Source organism: Trachypithecus francoisi, unplaced genomic scaffold, assembly GCF_009764315.1.
Source record: "Trachypithecus francoisi isolate TF-2019V2 unplaced genomic scaffold, Tfra_2.0 Lachesis_group2, whole genome shotgun sequence".
Taxonomy (NCBI): domain Eukaryota; kingdom Metazoa; phylum Chordata; class Mammalia; order Primates; family Cercopithecidae; genus Trachypithecus; species Trachypithecus francoisi.
In genome coordinates, this window is record NW_022681465.1 from 85,477,643 (window position 1) to 85,495,330 (window position 17,688).

The 17,688-nt window shown below is 41.7% G+C and overlaps 1 protein-coding gene and 1 long non-coding RNA gene across 2 annotated transcripts in view; both read right to left on the minus strand.

Annotated features, from left to right (window-relative positions):
• Positions 1-3,325, minus strand: part of LOC117065114 — a 32,689-nt gene extending 29,364 nt beyond the window's left edge. The window contains exon 1 of the long non-coding RNA XR_004429823.1: positions 806-3,325. This is a non-coding gene — a long non-coding RNA (uncharacterized LOC117065114). The remainder of the gene's footprint in view (positions 1-805) is intronic.
• The window catches only part of ARL15 (ADP ribosylation factor like GTPase 15), a 455,769-nt gene extending 452,277 nt beyond the window's left edge, over positions 1-3,492 (minus strand). Inside the window, exon 1 of the mRNA XM_033179558.1 lies at positions 3,334-3,492. Coding sequence (XP_033035449.1) covers positions 3,334-3,381 — 48 coding nt within the window. The 5' untranslated portion in view covers positions 3,382-3,492. The remainder of the gene's footprint in view (positions 1-3,333) is intronic.
• Between the last annotated feature and the right edge of the window lie 14,196 nt (positions 3,493-17,688).

The following is a 17,688-nucleotide window of genomic DNA, read 5'->3' on the forward strand; positions in this document are numbered from 1 at the left end:
AAAAAACCTGGCAGATGTAAACAAGGCCTTTAAACTCCATCATGAAAGGGGAAAAGTTGTGTGCCCTTCAAGGAAGAATCACTCATCAACAGGAAAACAGAGATTTTTATGTTTAAATTGTCACCCCGGCTAAACGGATTATATCTTGATCATCTTCAAGTTAAAGAGTAAAGGATACATCCTACATTCCCCAGAACAAAACACCTAATCCAAACAGATTTTATCTTGTCTCTGTTTAAAAACTGGTGAAAAAAAGCAGAATTTCCCTTTCCATTTCATATGCATCTGATTCAACAAATAAAATATCGGGCCCTAACTATTAATACATGCCAACAATCAAGTCCGGCACTGCACCAGGTGATACATCTAATTGATTAGGATTAGCACATTTCTATTCTTTCCCTGGACTGAAATCAATAAAACCCTGTCTTAAATATTAAAGTACTATCCCTGTCCCTCACCTTGACTGTCACTTCTGAGAACATTTGTTTTAAGAAATCAACAGCGACCTCGAAGATCAGTAGAGCTTCTTCATCTGTTTTAATAACTCAATCCTATTAAAAGGATTAATCCTGTTAAAAAAAAAAAAATAGCACCTCCACCTTTCTCTCCCCTCTTCCTTTCCACTCTCCTCCAAATAAAAAGGTTAAGTGGTGACATCCAGCCCAAAGAACAATGAACAATACACACACCCACAGCTCTCTCTTCCAGTTTCCAACAGGAACAACACAAGACAGTCAAATGCTGATTAAAAAGAAATGACACACACCATTATTCTTGTCAAGTGCATGGAAAGGGAACTTACTCTAATCCATTCAGCAAAATCCGGAGTCAAACTTGGAATGAAAGATGCATTTTTTTTTTTTTCTGCAAGGTAAGTAAAAGAACTCAGGAATTTTTTTTTAATAAGATACCAGATGCAAATAAATTATTATTCCTCAGAAATAGGGCTTTTAATAAACACCACACAGAGTATGCATAAGCAAGCAAATCAATCCGAAAGACAGGAAGAGAAGAATAATGTGTGGCACATCATTTTCTCTCAGTCGATAAGCAAAAGTGAACACAAAAAAGCCATCTCGGGAGGGCTAATTTTTTGTTTTGAGATGGTTTTTCTGTTTGTTTCCATCCAGTTAAATGCTAAAGAATTTTCTTAAATCTTTTCACAGGGGACACTTGGCACACTCACAAAAACGAAACTGTTTCCTTTAAGATTTCTTTTCTCACCTCCAAAGAGTAGCCAGTGGCTTTTATGGGGTTGGTCACTGCACTTGTGAATTTTAGACGGATAAAGTGGCAAAATAATGATTTTTTTAAAATATAAAAGTAAAACTAAGATGTATGGCAGGTAAAACTTTCTAAAAAGCCAAGTCAAATTTGGGGCCTGCTGATTTTGACACAAAGCTGTTAGTAAATTGGCAAAGAAATGAATCTGCTTTTAGGGTAACCTTGAGCCCAGGGAAAATAAAAAAGCCAAGTCAAAGTTGTGACCTGTTGGTTTTGACACACAGCTGTTAGTAAATTGGCAAATAAATTAATCTGCTTTTAAGGTAACCTTGAGGCCACAAACATTCATCCACTCACCTTAAGACTATACCTATCTAGAGGTTAGCCTGAGTAATTAACCAGAGTTATCAATTTTGTTTTCACTAATCATTTTGATAGGTTTGACACCTCAAAGATGGCTTTGTGATGCAATTTATAAATTTAAAACACATTCAGTAAATAAAGAAAATAATAAAATGTCAGAACCACCTGATTTTCTTTTTTAAAAACTAAGTATTCAAAATTAGCTTTTAGTAGTACAGGTAATGTCACTCTTTCCTACTTGGTAATTATCCCAACAAACTTTAGCTTTAATTTACGCAGACTGCAAGACAAAAACCATGTATTGTAATATATAAGATAAATTACAAATTAAATCAGTTATTTAACTTAGAAAACAATCTTCTGGACACTTTGGCAGCTCTCTTAACTTACAGGGCACCTTGTATTGTGAAGAATATTCATAATCAGACAACCCCTTTAACCAGCCACAGTACTGAGTGAATAATATCCCTTTATAACAAAGATAAAGGAAGTTACTGCCATCAACAAATGAACAACAAAACAGAACTTGAACTCAGAATTTTAGATTCAGCTCCATTCACAAGGCCATGCATTAACTGCAATCACCCTCCTTTCCCACCAAGACCATCAAGCTCTGAAGCATTAGGAGAAACGTTTTCTTTATGGACACTAAAATAAGCCCAATACACAGATGACAGTACAAAGCCGGTCCGGCGTTACTTGGCCATCAAAGCATGCACAGACTTTCTCTGTAGAGGCTTAAGTGTAATTCCTAGAAGGCACTGGCAAATCTCTGCCAGGCAGAGGCTCTGCAGTCGAAAACCGAGTGCATGTGCTCAACAAGATGACAGGAGGGTCAATGTTTCTACCCGTCTACTTCAACCCTGCATGGCAATAGCGGTTCTGCCCAACATGGTAAACACAGTCATCACATAGGATCGAACACAGTCCCTGTAAATGAGGATCCCCTTAAACGCAAACAAGCAGCTCTGGGGAAACATAATTTCTGCTCGCATAATTCCACTAAGACACACACAGAAGTCCATTTTTAAAATGATGTTCGGTCCCAGTACTGTGCTGACACTTTTCCCACCTAACTTCTCAGCACAAGCCTGGCCTAAACAGCCGGGTTCCAATCCGTGCACAGTGGAACAGCGGCACGCACCCAAGACCGGAATGGTGGGGCAATACCTGTCCCTACTCAGTCCTGTTCGGACCAGCCTGAGAGGTAGTTTAGACCCGTCTGCTTTATGGTAATGTGCTTTTAAAACCCCGCCACGACCGAGGTCATAGCTTTAGAGATTTAATAACAATCAAATGACCAGGGCTGCTGGGCACTTAGTGAGCCATTCTGGTTATGGCTCTTTAATAGCACCTGGAGTTCTGCTCCAGGGAGAGCGGAAAACTCCCGCTCCCCCGGAAAGAAAGTCCTCTGCGGAGAGCGCAGAGGGAAGCCAGGAAACCGATCGCGGGCAGGGGACGCGCCACCGCAGCCGCCCCATCTCTCAAGCAGCCCCAACGCGACCCTCGCCCCGCAGCCGTGCTGGCCCAGGCCGCACTTTTACCTGTCAGCTCCACCACCCAGCCGCCCTGGAGGCTGCCCCTCCGAGTCCAGGGCACGGCTTCCGAGCCGGCTGCGGGAGAAAGAACCCCAGAGGCATCCTATCCCAAAGAAAGAAAGCAAAAAGGCTGCTCCTCAAGGCAGGGGGCCATCGGGCACGCCGAGATCCGAGAGGCGACATGCCACCCCTGCCATGCACCTACCAGATAATCCATGTACAGAAACGCCTCAGTTATCCGGAGATCAGACATCCGGCAGCCTAAAGCATCCGGAACGGCTCCGAACCCGGAAAAAAAAGCAGCGTCTCTGGCTGCGAGCGAGCAGCTCCTGTAAAAGCCAGCAACAGCGAAAATAGCCGAAAGCAGCCGACTAGCCGGAGATTACACAAGGGGCGCGGCGATTGGCCAGACGGGAGGGCAGAAGGAAAGAGGCGCGCTCATTGGCTGCGGCGTCTATAAAAGTCAGGCCCCAGTCGGTGGAAAAAGAGAAACGCGGGAGCGGCGGGGGTGCGGGTTAGCGTTCGCTGAGCGGAGGAGCCGGGATTGGGGCAGTGCGGCTGGGGTGGGGGCGGTGCAAGCGGAAGAAAGAGCCAAGAGAGCGGAAAAGCGACTGGTGCTGTCGCCGCCCGAGTTTTGTGTTTCCACAGCTTCCCAGTTGGGTACAGCGCAGCCGAACTCCGTGTTCCCAGGCTGGAGAGCCTTGGTGTCCCCGCCTACCCCCAGTAGGAAGCGAGCGCTGTAACGTGGGAGGCGTGGTCGCCACTGATCATCTCTCTCCCCAGAGACCCTTCCTAAAGGCTTTGCCGCCACGAGACGGCACCACCGGGAAAGAAGTATGTGGAAGTGTACCCCGTAAACAGGCAGTCCTGTATGCGACTTAGAGGCAGAAAGACCCTCCGCACTTTTATCATTTGAAACTAAGGCGGACGATTCCAGCCTGGTGTTCCTGAGTACACACAGGCCCCCCGCGCAGCCGGAGTTGACCGAGGAACCCCTCTTCCAACCCCTGCGTAGAATGCCAAACAGTCATCGGAGAATTCGCTTTCCTCCACGTGAAAAGGAAAAGAAAAATATTTGAGGACTCGCAGTAGTCACTTGTACTCCCCAAACACGGGAAGAAGTGATCAATGTGCATGCTTGGAGTCAAATTACACTCAGCACAAATCCAACGCCCCCGAGTCAAATGAGCAATAGAATCTCTGCAAAAAAAAAAAAAAAACAAGTAACAATATTTGTGACCCGATATTATTTCAACAGGTAAAAACATCTATAAGATGCATTTGGGACTTGTGCATTTCCTGGTAATGTCAACATCGCATTAAGCTAGTAGGGTTAGGCAGGGAAAGCCTGAATCGGACAAGAAACTGGCTTTTTTTTTTTTTTTTTTTTGAGGCTATAAATAACCAGACTATGCCAGACACAGCTATGTACTTAAGCTCAGGTGATTGGAGTGCCCCCCCATTCCCACCCTCAGGGCTTAGGGAGAATGGAAGATAAGGTGGATGCTCTCACCTGTATTAATAGTTAGGGCTTGCATACATACAGTGAAGTTTCAAGAGTGAAACTTCATCAACTGAACTCTTTATGAAGTGACGGCCTGACTGTACACATGATGTTTTGGGAGTTGAATTTTTACTTTCCCCTTAACTTGACACTTTTCTTTTTTGTATCCTCAAGAAACAAATTTCCGTACCGTAAGTTTACCTGAGACTACCAAAACAGTTCTGTTAGATAACCATGGCATTCACCCTAAATGTGTATGTAACCAATAAGGGCGAAGCAGCCCCCTAGAGGGAGCTGTAGGTTGGTGAGCCAAGTGATTTTAGGTATGCTGTCTGATTTCCTAACCTGTTTGCTCAGCTGCAAAACGAGAATTCCTACCACCAGAAAGTTGTGAGTGTTTGGGCGGGGGCAGGGGGCGGGAGGGGTTGGGGAGGTTGTTTTTGTTTTTTTGAGACAGGGACTCTCTCTGTTGCCCAGGCTGGAGTGCAGTGGTGCGATCTCGGCTCACTGCAACCTCCGCCTCCCAGGCTCAAGCATCCTCCCACCTCAGCCTGCAGAGTCGCTAGGACCACAGGTGTGCACCACTACGCTCGTCTAATTTGTTGTATTTTGGGGGTAGAGACGAGGTCTCACTATGTTGCCCAGGCCTATTTCTAACTCCTGGACTCAAGCAATCCGACCGCCTCGGTCTCCCAAAGTGCCATTAGTTCCAATTTTGATTTTCCCTGGCATTCTGTTAATTCAAACACATGTAGGTTTAGAAGAGATTTTCACCTAGATTTTGGAGGAGATGGACGTCCATAAACCTATACTCTTCAGCACAATTTGTTTGAAACTAATTTGGAAAACAAAACCTCTCAATGAGCAGAAATAGTCGTGGAACATTTTTTGTTTGTTTTGCTTTTCGTTGTGAATAAGCACACTTTAAGATAAAGGGCTTGAGTTAGCAAAGGGACACCTTTTGGTCCATTGTCTTAGTGATAAATGATGTGTTGGCTACAGCCGAGTCAGGCTTTTGAGAGGCCTGTCAGTCTCTATGCGGAAGAGGATAGCCACTCAGGAGCAGGTGACTTCTGCCTTTCCTTTAAAAGTTAAGCTTAGGGAAAGATAGTCCTGAACAGGTCGTTAGGATCAATATGGTTCTTGCTGCCTCTAAGAATTAGTATACAGGGCCAAAGCAGGGAGATGAAAGAATATGTTCAAGGAAAAGTTCCAAAGACTGTACCGTAATATTCACTTTATTTCACACAATTTGCACATTCATTATGACTGGTATCAATGAAAACCTTGTAGTCAGTGTAATGTGTTAAAAAATCACATATTGCATTTTAGGAAAGAGTCCTTATAAAATAACAGCAACAACAACAACAACCTATAGATTTTGAACTCCATACGGAGCACATTTTTCCAATTATATGTTTTCTGAGATGTCAATGAGTCTGCCCCTACAGAGGAAAGAGGCTAACTTGACTGAATTGGTATGAACAGATAATACACTACCCACTACATGAAGCTGCAGTCATAGCTGATAGGGTTTGGTAGCAATAGAAGCAATCGCCTCAATACCTGCTTTTTAAAAGAGTGTAGAGAAGTTAGAATGCATTTAATCAACCTACCATACTGTATGGCAAATAACAGACTGCCATCCAGAGCAAGACATGATCTCATTAACCTAGTTCTGCCCTTGCTGTCAGTAAAAAGAATGACCCTCTTCCAGATGCATAAGAAACATGTAAACTCATGAGGCAATTGCATTACTGCATAGGTTTTGAGGAAAGAGGCTGATATGGTTTGACTGTGACCCCACCCAAATCTCATCTTGAATTATCACGTATTGTGGGAGGGACCCGGTGGGAGGAAGTTGCGTCATGGGGGCGAGTCTTTCCCGTGCTGTGGTCATGATAGTGGTAAGTCTCATGAGATCTGATGGTTTTATAAGGAGGAATTTCCCAGCACGAGCTCTCATTCTGTCTTACCTGTCGCCATGTAAGACATGTCTCTGCTCCTGCTTCACCTTCTGTCATGGTCGTGAGGCATCCCCAGTCATGTGGAACTGTAAGTCCGTTAAACTTCTTTCTTTTCTACATTGCCCAGTCTCAGGTATGTCTTTATCAACAGCGTGAAAACAGACTAATACAGAGGCCATCACTGTTGCTTGTCAAAAGCAAAATTATTTTGACAGTCCATACTCTAAAATTCCATAAAGGCTGCTGGCTAGCCAAATTTGTATGAAATTTTTTTGTTAAACTGTCACTTGCAAGAAATGAAAACAGAAATGCATTTTTGCAACTTGGTCCCCAACTTTCCAGAAAATTCAACATATTAGTGGTTATTTCCAGCTATTCTTTTGTTGTTTCCAAGGAGAATACTGCCTTCACTAATTTTGTATCATGCATACACTATCTCACTGAAACTTTTCATAAATGTTTAAAGGATACATAAAACTATTGTAAAAATGTACTACTGTGTTAACAAATCCTTTATTAGTTACTACTATTATAAATATTACAGTGAATGTTTGCTTATAAAACTGTCCACATCTTATTATCCTAAGAACAATTCCTAGTAATAGAATTACTAGTACAAAGAGTATGAGCACTTACTCTTTTTAATTTTTTTTTATTTTTATTTATTGAGACGGAGTCTCGCTCTGTTGCCAGGTTGGAGTACAGTGGCACAATCTTGGCTCACTGCAACTTCTGCCTCCCGGATTCAAGTGATTCCCCTGCCTCAGCCTCCCAAGTAGCTGGGACTACAGGCACGCCCGACCACACCCAGCTAATTTTATATATTTTCTTAGTAGAGATGAGGGTTCTCCATGTTGGCCAGGATGGTCTTGATCTCCTGACCTCGTGATCCGCCCGCCTCAGCCTCCCAAACTGCTGGGATTACAGGCGTGAGCTACCATGCCCAGCTGAGCACTTTTTTTCTTTTTTTTTTTTTTCTTTTCTGAGACGGAGTCTTGCTCTGTTGCCCCTGCTGGAGTGCAGTGGCGCAATCTCGGCTTACTGCAAGCTCCGCCTCCTGGATTCACGCCATTCTCCTGCCTCAGCCTCCCGAGTAGCTGGGACTACAGGCACTCGCCACTGTGCCCGGCTAATTTTTTGTATTTTTAGTAGAGACAGGGTTTCACCGTGTTAGCCAGGATGGTCTCCATATCCTGACTTCGTGATCCACCTGCCTCGGCCTCCCAAAGTGCTGGGATTACAGGCAGCCGAGCACTATTAATACTCAGTTTTGACCTAGTTTATATAGTCTTCTTCCTTCTACCCCGCAACGCCAAAGTAGAGAATGATTATCTTGTCTCATCTTTGCCTTAATATTATTCCTTAATAGCTGAAAGATGGTATCTTTCATTATAATGACTCTTAAATCATGGACACTTCTTTTTCAGAAAAAGTGGTCAGATCTGCAGAGGTCATCAGGCACTTTTTATCACTTGCCACATCTAATAACTCCTGTGACTTTAAAATTTTCTCCTGAGTCCTTTTTCCCTTTCTCTCCAGTGGATGTCTTGACACCCACCTCTGATTTACCCCAGTCCTCTTCTCTGCTTCCTAAACCTAAACGAAGTATTCACTGTGTCCCAGAAGATGATCTTCATCAGAACAGGGTGTCCCCACATGAAGCTGCTAACAGAGCTTGATTCATAAATGGAATCAAGCCAATGATTATTGAATGAGGTCAGAGGTTGGAATTAGAATAGGGTTTTCTTCTGTTAGCATGGTGACCTACTTGCAACTCAAACTAGAGGAAAACCCTCAGTGAAATGGCTAACTCTGAAGTTTTTAACCTAAAATATATCCATGTCAGTTTAAACTTGTTTTCTCTCATGCAAGTAGATCTTAAGGCCTTATATGTCTATTTTTCAAAGATCAGTTCTGGCAGTCATGATGAAGATTTGTCACTACTTAATTAGATGAACTTGGGCAGGTCACCTGTTCCTTCCAGGCTCCTGTTTACTCAGCCAGGGGATAGAGTTCAACTAATCACTACCATGATTAGGGATCACTCAGCTTTTCCAAAAAGGCTTTGCTGGGTCTTGGGGTTTTAAAGCAAGATAAGACATCCACTGAAAATGGTAAATAATCATACAAGGGAAATGTAACTAGACCTCACAACCAACCACTATTCAAGCACCAAGTATCAAGAAGCTATGTAAATCCCTCTCAATACCAACCCCAGCGAGTTCATTTAATCTCTTAGATACATTTCCACATTGCTGATTGTATTAATATCCTATTCTGCAAGCCAGTTATGAGCCTTATGGGACTAAAATAAAGGTGTTAGAAGGGCTAAAAGAGTTAATAGATAGATGGAGGCCATTAGTGAATCACACTCATTGCAATTGGGCAGCAGGTCCTTTCTTGAATGGTGAGTCTCCTTTTCTGCCACACACATGTGTCTGAATCTCCCTCGACAGCCTGGCTTGACACCTTGCATGTAGCCCTGGCACCATTAAAGATTGATTGGTTGCTTAGAGCATAGACCTCACTATTTACAGCCAACCTCATTGTGTCAATGTGTCACTGCCTGAGCATACTTGTTAATACTTCCTGACACAGTCAGCTCCAAGTGAGGGAGAAAAAGCAACAAATCCATTAGGCCTCATGATCACCATGCTGAAATCTCACAGCAAAAATCACAGATAAAATAACCTTCCCAAGATCACACATTAAGTAACAAGAGTTAAGGATTTTCTTTCCATAACCCTGGAATATCTATTTTTTACCTATACTACTGTGGAAGTGACAAGATCTTGGGATCAATGTGACAAGAAAATAAAGCAGGCCTAGAGTCTACCATGAAGAAACTTCCAGTTATCAGAAATAACAGGACAAAGAAAGGCGAACAGACAAAGGCCTTCCCGATACAAATGTGCACACAGTCAACCTGGTGCCAGAGGAGTTACTAAAGTGTTTAAGGGATGAGAACTCAGTGAGGGTTTGCCAAAGTTTCTGGAATTCTAATAGAACTCTCCAAGAAAGAAAAAATTTCTCTTGGAGGATTTGTGAGGGGAACTTTCCAGATGGGAAAACAGCATATAAAAATCAATAGTCACAAATTGGGGACAAGGCATTATTTACTTAAAAGAAGATGAGTGTTTGAGCTCAAGGTATAGGAGGTATAGACGGTTTAATTTGGGGGAAAAACTGGTGCAAGTCAGGGTTCACCTAGGAGCTTCTCTGCAGATTTTTGCCTCCCAACTCACCATGTGGTGTTGGTGGAAGTTGATTTGCAGCTCCATCCAGTGTAATTGCTCCCTCATTCTGGTCCCTAAGACTAGCATAAAGATGTGCCAACTACAGAGGGAAGCAAATCCCAAAAAAGTGTTAGGGCACTTGCTTTCTTGCCTGCTTTTTTTTTTTCTGAGACAGTCTCGTTCTGTCGCCCAGGTTGGAGTGCTGTGGTGCGATCTCGGCTCACTGCAAGCTCCGCCTCCCGGGTTCAAACCATTCTTCTGCCTCAGCCTCCCGAGTAGCTGGGACGACAGGCGCCTGCCACCGTGCCCGGCTAAGTTTTTGTATTTTTAGTAGAGATGGGGTTTCACCACGTTAGCTAGGATGGTCTCGATCTCCTGACCTCATGATCCGCCTGCCTCGGCCTCCCAAAGTGCTGGGATTACAGGCGTGAGCCACTGCGCCCAGCCTCTTGCCTGCTTCTTATGAGATCATCACTTATTGGGATAATATAGAAACTGTTCAAATTGCTTTCTTGTAGGTATTCCACTGACAGTTGGAAATGTCTTGAATGTTCCTGATTTATAATTTTGATCTCTTCTTTTAAGGCTTACGTATAAGGAAGCCTTAATCCAAGCTGGCACTTGATTCAAAGCAGCTTGCAAGGAAATGAGAAACTCAGAAACAAGAAACTATAAAATAAGGCCAATGAAAAAAGTGGCTATCATGTACCATCTAGATAATAATGCTTCCTATCTCATCCAGGATTGTGATTCTGAATCTATGTTGTTTAAATTGAGAAAGACAGGCATGTAGGTACTCTGCACAGGCTAATATGGATTCATTCACTCTACATACCTATTTAACACCTACTATATATTGGGGATGCTAGAGAAATATTATCCCTGTTCACATAAAGCTAAGTCTCTAGTGATTGGAGACAGGAAAGATATCAACTAGTGATAAGTGCTATACAGAATTAAAGACGTGCTGGTGAGTAACAGGGAAGCATACTCTAGACAGTCGGGATGGCATCTCTGGGTTGTGCTAAGTGATACAGTTCAATAGAACTTTCTGTAATGATGGAAATGATCTATGCTTGTACTGCCCAGTATGGTAGCCATTAGCTACACATGGCTATTGAGAACTAGAAATGCAGGTAGTGGATACTGTATTGAACAATGAAGGTGTGCAGTAAAAATATGAATGGAGGTCTTCCACTTAAACATGATGTATTAAATGTACTTGCTTATCTCCCCCACCCTCACCCCTCCAGGCCAGTAAAGGAATAAAGAGATCTACCAAGACAGAATTAAAGAAGAGACACCAGCATATAAGAGGTCAACCACTTAGGAAAACAGAAAGTGGATAGAGAAGTAGCAACTGATGCAGCAGAACAGAGAAAGCTGAGCTGAAGGCTAAGTTCAAGAGGCAGGGGAAGCCAGCCAGAAACAAGCTGATTCCTGCTGCAGAACCCTCATCAGTTCAGCAATAAGCACCACCTGGTTCTCTGAGGTGGGAAAGACTGAAAACACAAAACAGCTTGTGAACCTTCAAAAGGAGTAGTTGAGCCACCGATGTGCCTCTCTCCGTGAACCCAGGTCTCCGTCCCAATGCAGACCAGAGTGAAAATTTACTCCTGAGGTTAAACTGGAGAGGGCTTGAACTCGGGAACACCAGGTAAAACTTAAAGGCAAAGAGAAATTTCGTAAAGTTGGAAGAAAGCTAAGGAAATCGCTCTCTCAAAACTATGGAACAGTGAAGCAAAGAAAATTAAAATATCAATTGGAAGATTTGATACCCAATTAGATGTTTCAAGAAAAACAAACAAAAACAAAGGCATTGATGGGAAGAAGCTACCAAAAATTCTAGTAAACATTCCAGAACTGAAGACCATGCATTTCTAGAGTGAAAAGACACACAAGTGCTCAGAACAATAAATGAAAAAAAGAAAAGTTCCATTACCATTAAATAAACAACTATTTAAAAGCCATCATGTGGAAGCACTGTGCCAGACAAGTTTACCATCAAGTTCTACCAAACATTCCCTAAACAAAATGTTCCAACTTGAAACTATTCCAGGGTAGAGAAGGAGGGAGTGCTTGCCAGATAATCTCAAACAACTGTAATAATCTTGATACCTGATCAAGGACATCAACAATTATATATCAGTCTCACTCACAAACACAGATGGAAAAATACTGCAAAACATCCAAGAAAAGTAGGAAAAAAAAAAAACCACATCGTGACTAAGCCAGGCTTAACCTAGGAATGCCAGGCGTTCTTAACATTAGAAAATCAGCTAACTCTCCACATTATCAGATTAAGGAAGAAAAATCAGAATCACCTCAACATATACAAAAAAGAAACCATTAGAAATTAAATATCCATTGGTATTTGTTTTTTAGAGCTGCCATAACAAAATACCATACACTGGGTAGTTCAAACAACAGACATTTATTTTCTCACAGTTCTGGAGGCTAGAAGTCCACGATCAAGGTTTCAGCAGGTTTGGTTTCTCCTGAAGCCTCTCTCCTTGGCTTGCAGATGGGCACCTCCTTGCTGTGTCTTTTCTCTGTAGTCATGGACCCCTGGTGTCTCTCTGTATGTCCAAATTGCCTCTTCTTAGGACACTAGCCATATTGGAGTAGGGCCTACTCTAACAGCCTCATTTTAACTACCTCTTTAAAGGATCTGTCCCCAAATTTGGCCACATTCTAAGGTACTGGATGTTAGGGCTTCAACATATAAATTTGGGGGAGACATAATTCAGTTCATAACACCATTTATGGTTGGCAATGTAAGAATAAAAGGGAATTTATTCAAATTGATGAAGGGTATCTACAAAAACACTTAAAGCAAACATATTCAGTTATGAAACTTTAAATGTGCTTTAAGGTCAGAAACAAGACAAGGGTGTCAGCTATCACAGCTTCTATTCTACATTATACTGGAGAACCCAGACAGCATAACCAGAGAAGAAATATAAACAATAAAGAATGGAAAGAAAGAGACAACTCATCAGAAGATTGTGGTTGTGTATGTAAAACACAAATCAATTATTAAAGTTAAAATTAAATCTGTTACTCCTTAAAAATCAATATAAAATGAATTATATTTCTAGTTACTTAGCAACAAAGTTAGGAAATGTGTTTTTAAATGTGTTTTCTTAATGACCTTTAAAGTAGAAACTTTAAAAGCACCTAAGAATAACTGTTATAACTTTAAGATTTTGAGAGAAGTTAAAAACCTAGAAAAATACAGAGATATGCTGTTCATGAATGGAAAGACTGTTTGTAGAGATGTGAATTCTCCCCAACTTAACTTATAGATTTAAAACAATAATGTTTGAAATCACAGAGCACACTGTATAGAAACATTTCTTAACTGTTCTTAATTTGAGGGGAGTGCCCTCCTTTTTGTGAGTGAATTGCCAGTCTTCTGCATATTTCTGTTGGCATTTACCATACTGTTTTGTGTATAGTGGTTAAGAGCCCAGATGCCAGTCTGCCTGGGCTTGAATCTTGGCTTTCCCTCTTTCTAGTTCTGTGACCTCAGGCATGCTACTTCATATCTCTGTAACTTATTTACCCCATTTTATAGGTAAGGAAACAAATAGCTACATCATCAACCTTCTGGATTATTGAGATTAATAGTTAATGTCATAAATTAGAATAGTGCTGGGCACATAGTAAGCATTATGTAAGTGTTGGCTGCTGCTGCTGCTGTTTTCGTTCTCTCTCCCACTAGTTGGAGTTCCTTGAAGGAAGGAAACAGTGTCTCATTGGATTGTGCCCCTTTGGAGCCTACTTCAGTGCCTGTTACATAACATACATTGGCAGTGGAGGCCGGGGATGAGCCACTGTCCTGAAGTGTCATATTTAAAGAAGCCTTATTCAGTGGCATAAAGTATTTGAAAAGGGAGTCCATTTTCTACTTATTTTGAATATTAAATGTCCAAAGCATGACCCATAGCACTTGTAAAAGTACCGGTATAATTATTTGTCCTTCACTTCTTAGCTGTTCAGAAGCTTTTTTTCACCAAATGCCTGAGATTCTCCCAACATATTATCATGGTACTCAAGGTACAAAGGGTTGAATGGACCTGACACCTCAGCTCACAGTACCCTGTATTATCATTATTGGTCCACTACAGGGTTCCTCTCTCTCTTTAATTATTTCTTTTAATCCCTCTTAACTACTTCCTTTTCCTTCCTCTAACAGGAAATCATCCCAATATGCCTGATGTGCTTTTGCTACTTTGTTACCTGTCAACATTGTCCATGATGTCCATGGTTGAACAAAAATCCTTGCATTTGATGTAATCTCTTCACCAACTTTGAACTTAATGGCTGATGCTGCTAAAGTTTAAAAAGTCCTTTCCTACCACAAAATCAGGAGGCCACAGCTTCAGTAAACTTTATAGCATTCCCTTTCACGTTTGGGTCTTTTATCCATTTTTAGTCTATCTTTTGTATGTGGGGTTAAATTGAGATTATGTCCATCTGTTTAACCAGGTTTCCAAAACCATCTGCTAAACAATTCATTCTTTTCTCCAGTGAGGTGATGCCAACCCTTAACCTACATAAAATGCCTTCTATACATGACTCTACCTCTGAGCTCTCCTCTGTTTTATTGATCTGTTTATTCTGTGACAATACAGAACACATCACTCTGTTTTTTTCTTTTCTCTCTAACCTTACCACAATTCCTTTTATGTATATTGGCTTCATTCTCAATACTGCAAGAAAGCATTTTTGAAAGCAAAAGGCAAAGCACTGAGATTCTAAGTTCAGGGTTCTCTTTGGCAGGAGACTGGGGGAGTCTGTGCGCACCCACACCAGTAAATACGTTCCTTCCTGAATGCATTGATCATGGCATACTACTGGTCTCCTTTTCTGCTCTTCCCTTCAAATGTGCCTTTCCATTCAGTACTAGTCTGCAAGGCCTATAATTAAACAAAGGAGGAAATCCTTGTGATTTAATTTTGCTTTCAAAATAAATTACTTTAAAGTTTAATACTCCAGAAGCAGTTTTACTTATTTATTTATTTATTTATTTTATTTATTTTTGACACAGGGTCTCACTTTGTCACCCAGGCTGGAGTGCAGTGCTGTGATCACAGCTGACTTAACCTCGATCTCCTGGGCTTCCCACATCAGCCTCATAAGTAGCTGGAACCACGTAATGTTTAACTTTTTTGTCAATACAGGATCTCGCTATGTTGCCTAGGCTAGTCTGGAACTCTTGACCTCAAGCAATCCTCCTGCCTCAGCTTCCCAAAGTGCTGGGATTATAGGCATGAGCCACGGGGCCTGGCCCAGAGACAGTTTACTTTTATATCAAATGCTTAAACCTGACGTTATCTCTTCTTAGAAGAAAAAGAGGGCATTAAGAAAAAAAATGCATAAGAATTAACTATTAAGTATCTTAATAATTAATTAACTAATGGGTTCATGAAAGATACTAACACATTCATGAGAGCCAAGCTTTTCCAGTGCTTTCCCTGTCTCCTTGCCATGACCTTGAAGTCTTTGCCTGCATCTTGTGTTTAATGCCATGCCATACAGACTGATTCATTCTAATGCTTTGTCCTTGAGAAGCTTTTCTTCAAATAGGAGTCTCTAACATAATTGTGGTTTTTCATGTACCTGAGTGGTGTTGAATTCTCTGGGTGAATGAGAGCTAGAGAAGACAGTACTGTATGCTTGCAGCCAAAGTACATCAGTGAATCACTCTTTATAAACAGTCAATGGACATGTTCTGGACGTGCTTATTCCACCGAGGCTTCTCTTTATTCCCTTTGTGCATGTGTATGTTCTGGTACACGTTATGGCTGAATGATGGTATGCCTGTGTTACTATTAGACCTCCTGGAAGACATCAAGGAAGAACAGCATGCTAGATATTATACCGTATCTTTCTACTTCTCAGGCTGCCTCCAGGGGAATAGTTCAGAGAACAGAAGCAATTTGGAATTGGTAGAAATCATTCTGGCATTATAAAGGGCATCATAATGTTACGGACTAAGAGGTTCGGCTAGTTTTCTTAATAGGAACTGAAAGAAGCAATGGACCAAGGCATGTGACTAAAGAGTAATGGCTAACTTACCACACCATAATCACATGTGGTGGCACAGCTATTTCATATAATTCTGATCCAGTTAGCTCAATGGTTAGGATCAAGCTTTGGCAGAAGACAGACCTAGATTTCAATCCCAGGTGCTTTATTAGCTGTGTGACCTTGAGAAGCATACTTGACCTCTGAAATTCAGTTATCTCATCTTTAAAATGGAAATTAACAACAGTATAGGTAATTTCTTCAAGGTTGTAAGGATTAAAAACAAATACGGCCGGGTGAGGTGGCTTATGCATATAATCCCAACACTCTGGGAGGCCGAGGTGGGTGGATCACTTGAGGTCAGGAGTTCGAGACCAGCCTGGCCAACATGGTGAAACCCCATCTCTACTAAAAATACAAAATTAGCTGGGCGTGGTGGCTCACTTGTAATCCCAGTTACTAGGGAGGCTGAGGCAGGAGAATCACTTGAACCTGGGAGGCAGAGGTTGCAGTGAACCAAGATTGCACCACTGTACTCCAGCCTGGGTGACAGAGCTAGACTCCATCTCAAAAAAATAAATTAATTAAATAATTTTTTAAAAAATAATAAAACAAAACAAATATACTGAACACTGAAGTGCTGGCTATCCTCTGTACTGAAAGCCTTGTTGGAGGAATTATGTTTTTATAGACCGTGCCTTTAACTTAGTCTGGAGAAGTAGAAGAATCCTGCTTCCACCATGGACTTTTAAGGATCTCAGGAAAATTACTCCACTTTGGAGTTAGAGTATCATCTTTAAAATGTTGATGAAATAAAGGAAAGCAAGCAAAAGGGAAAAATAAAGAGCAATAGAGAGATGATGGCTTTGTCTGTGGGGAAAAGAAAGAGAGATCAGCCTGTTATTGTGTCTGTATAGAAGGAAGCAGACATAAGAGACTCCATTTTATTCTGTATTTGAGATACTGTTAATCTGTGACCCTACCCCCAACCTTGTCCTTGCAAGAGACATGTGCTGTGGTGACTTAAGGTTTAAAGGATTTTAGGCTGTGCAGGATGTGCTTTGTTAAACAAGTACCTGAAGGCAGCTTGCTGGTTAAAAAGTCATCACCATTCTCTTAATCTCAACTACCCAGGGACACGTACACGGCCAAAGGTCACAGGGACCTCTGCCTAGGAAAGCTAGGTATTGTCCAAGGTTTCTCCCCATGTGATAGTCTGGAACAATGCTGCTAAAAGGTTTATGGAGATGTTTGCATATGTATATCAAGGCACAGCATTTTCCTTTGAACTTATTCATGTCGCAGAGATCTTTATCCATATGTCTTACTGCTAATTTTCTACCTACAATGATCCTATTATCCTGCCACTTCCTTTTCTTTAAGATGGTAAAGATAATTATCAATAAATACTAAGGGAACTCAGAGACCGGTGCCAGTGTGGGTCCTCTGTAAGCTGAGCACCGGTCCCCTGGGCCCCACTTTTCTTTCTCTATACTTTGTCTCTGTGTCTTATTTCTTTTCTCAAGTCTTTCGTTCCACCTAACGAGAAACACCCACAGGTGTGGAGGGGCAGGCCACCCCTTCATTTGTTGATTCTTCTTTGCAGCGTAATTCAGAATCAAAATAAATGGTAAGATGGGCAAGTCAGGAATAGTAAGCTGGCTTTGTGTGCCACTAAGCTCTGTATTTTGTGTTACCTATATGGAAGCCATAAGATGCATCCATAGGAGACCTCTGCTGCAGCTAAAGTGAGTGATCAATCATTAAATTTCTCAAACGTTTCAACAGACTGCTTGGTTCATTTGCCCACTTCCATT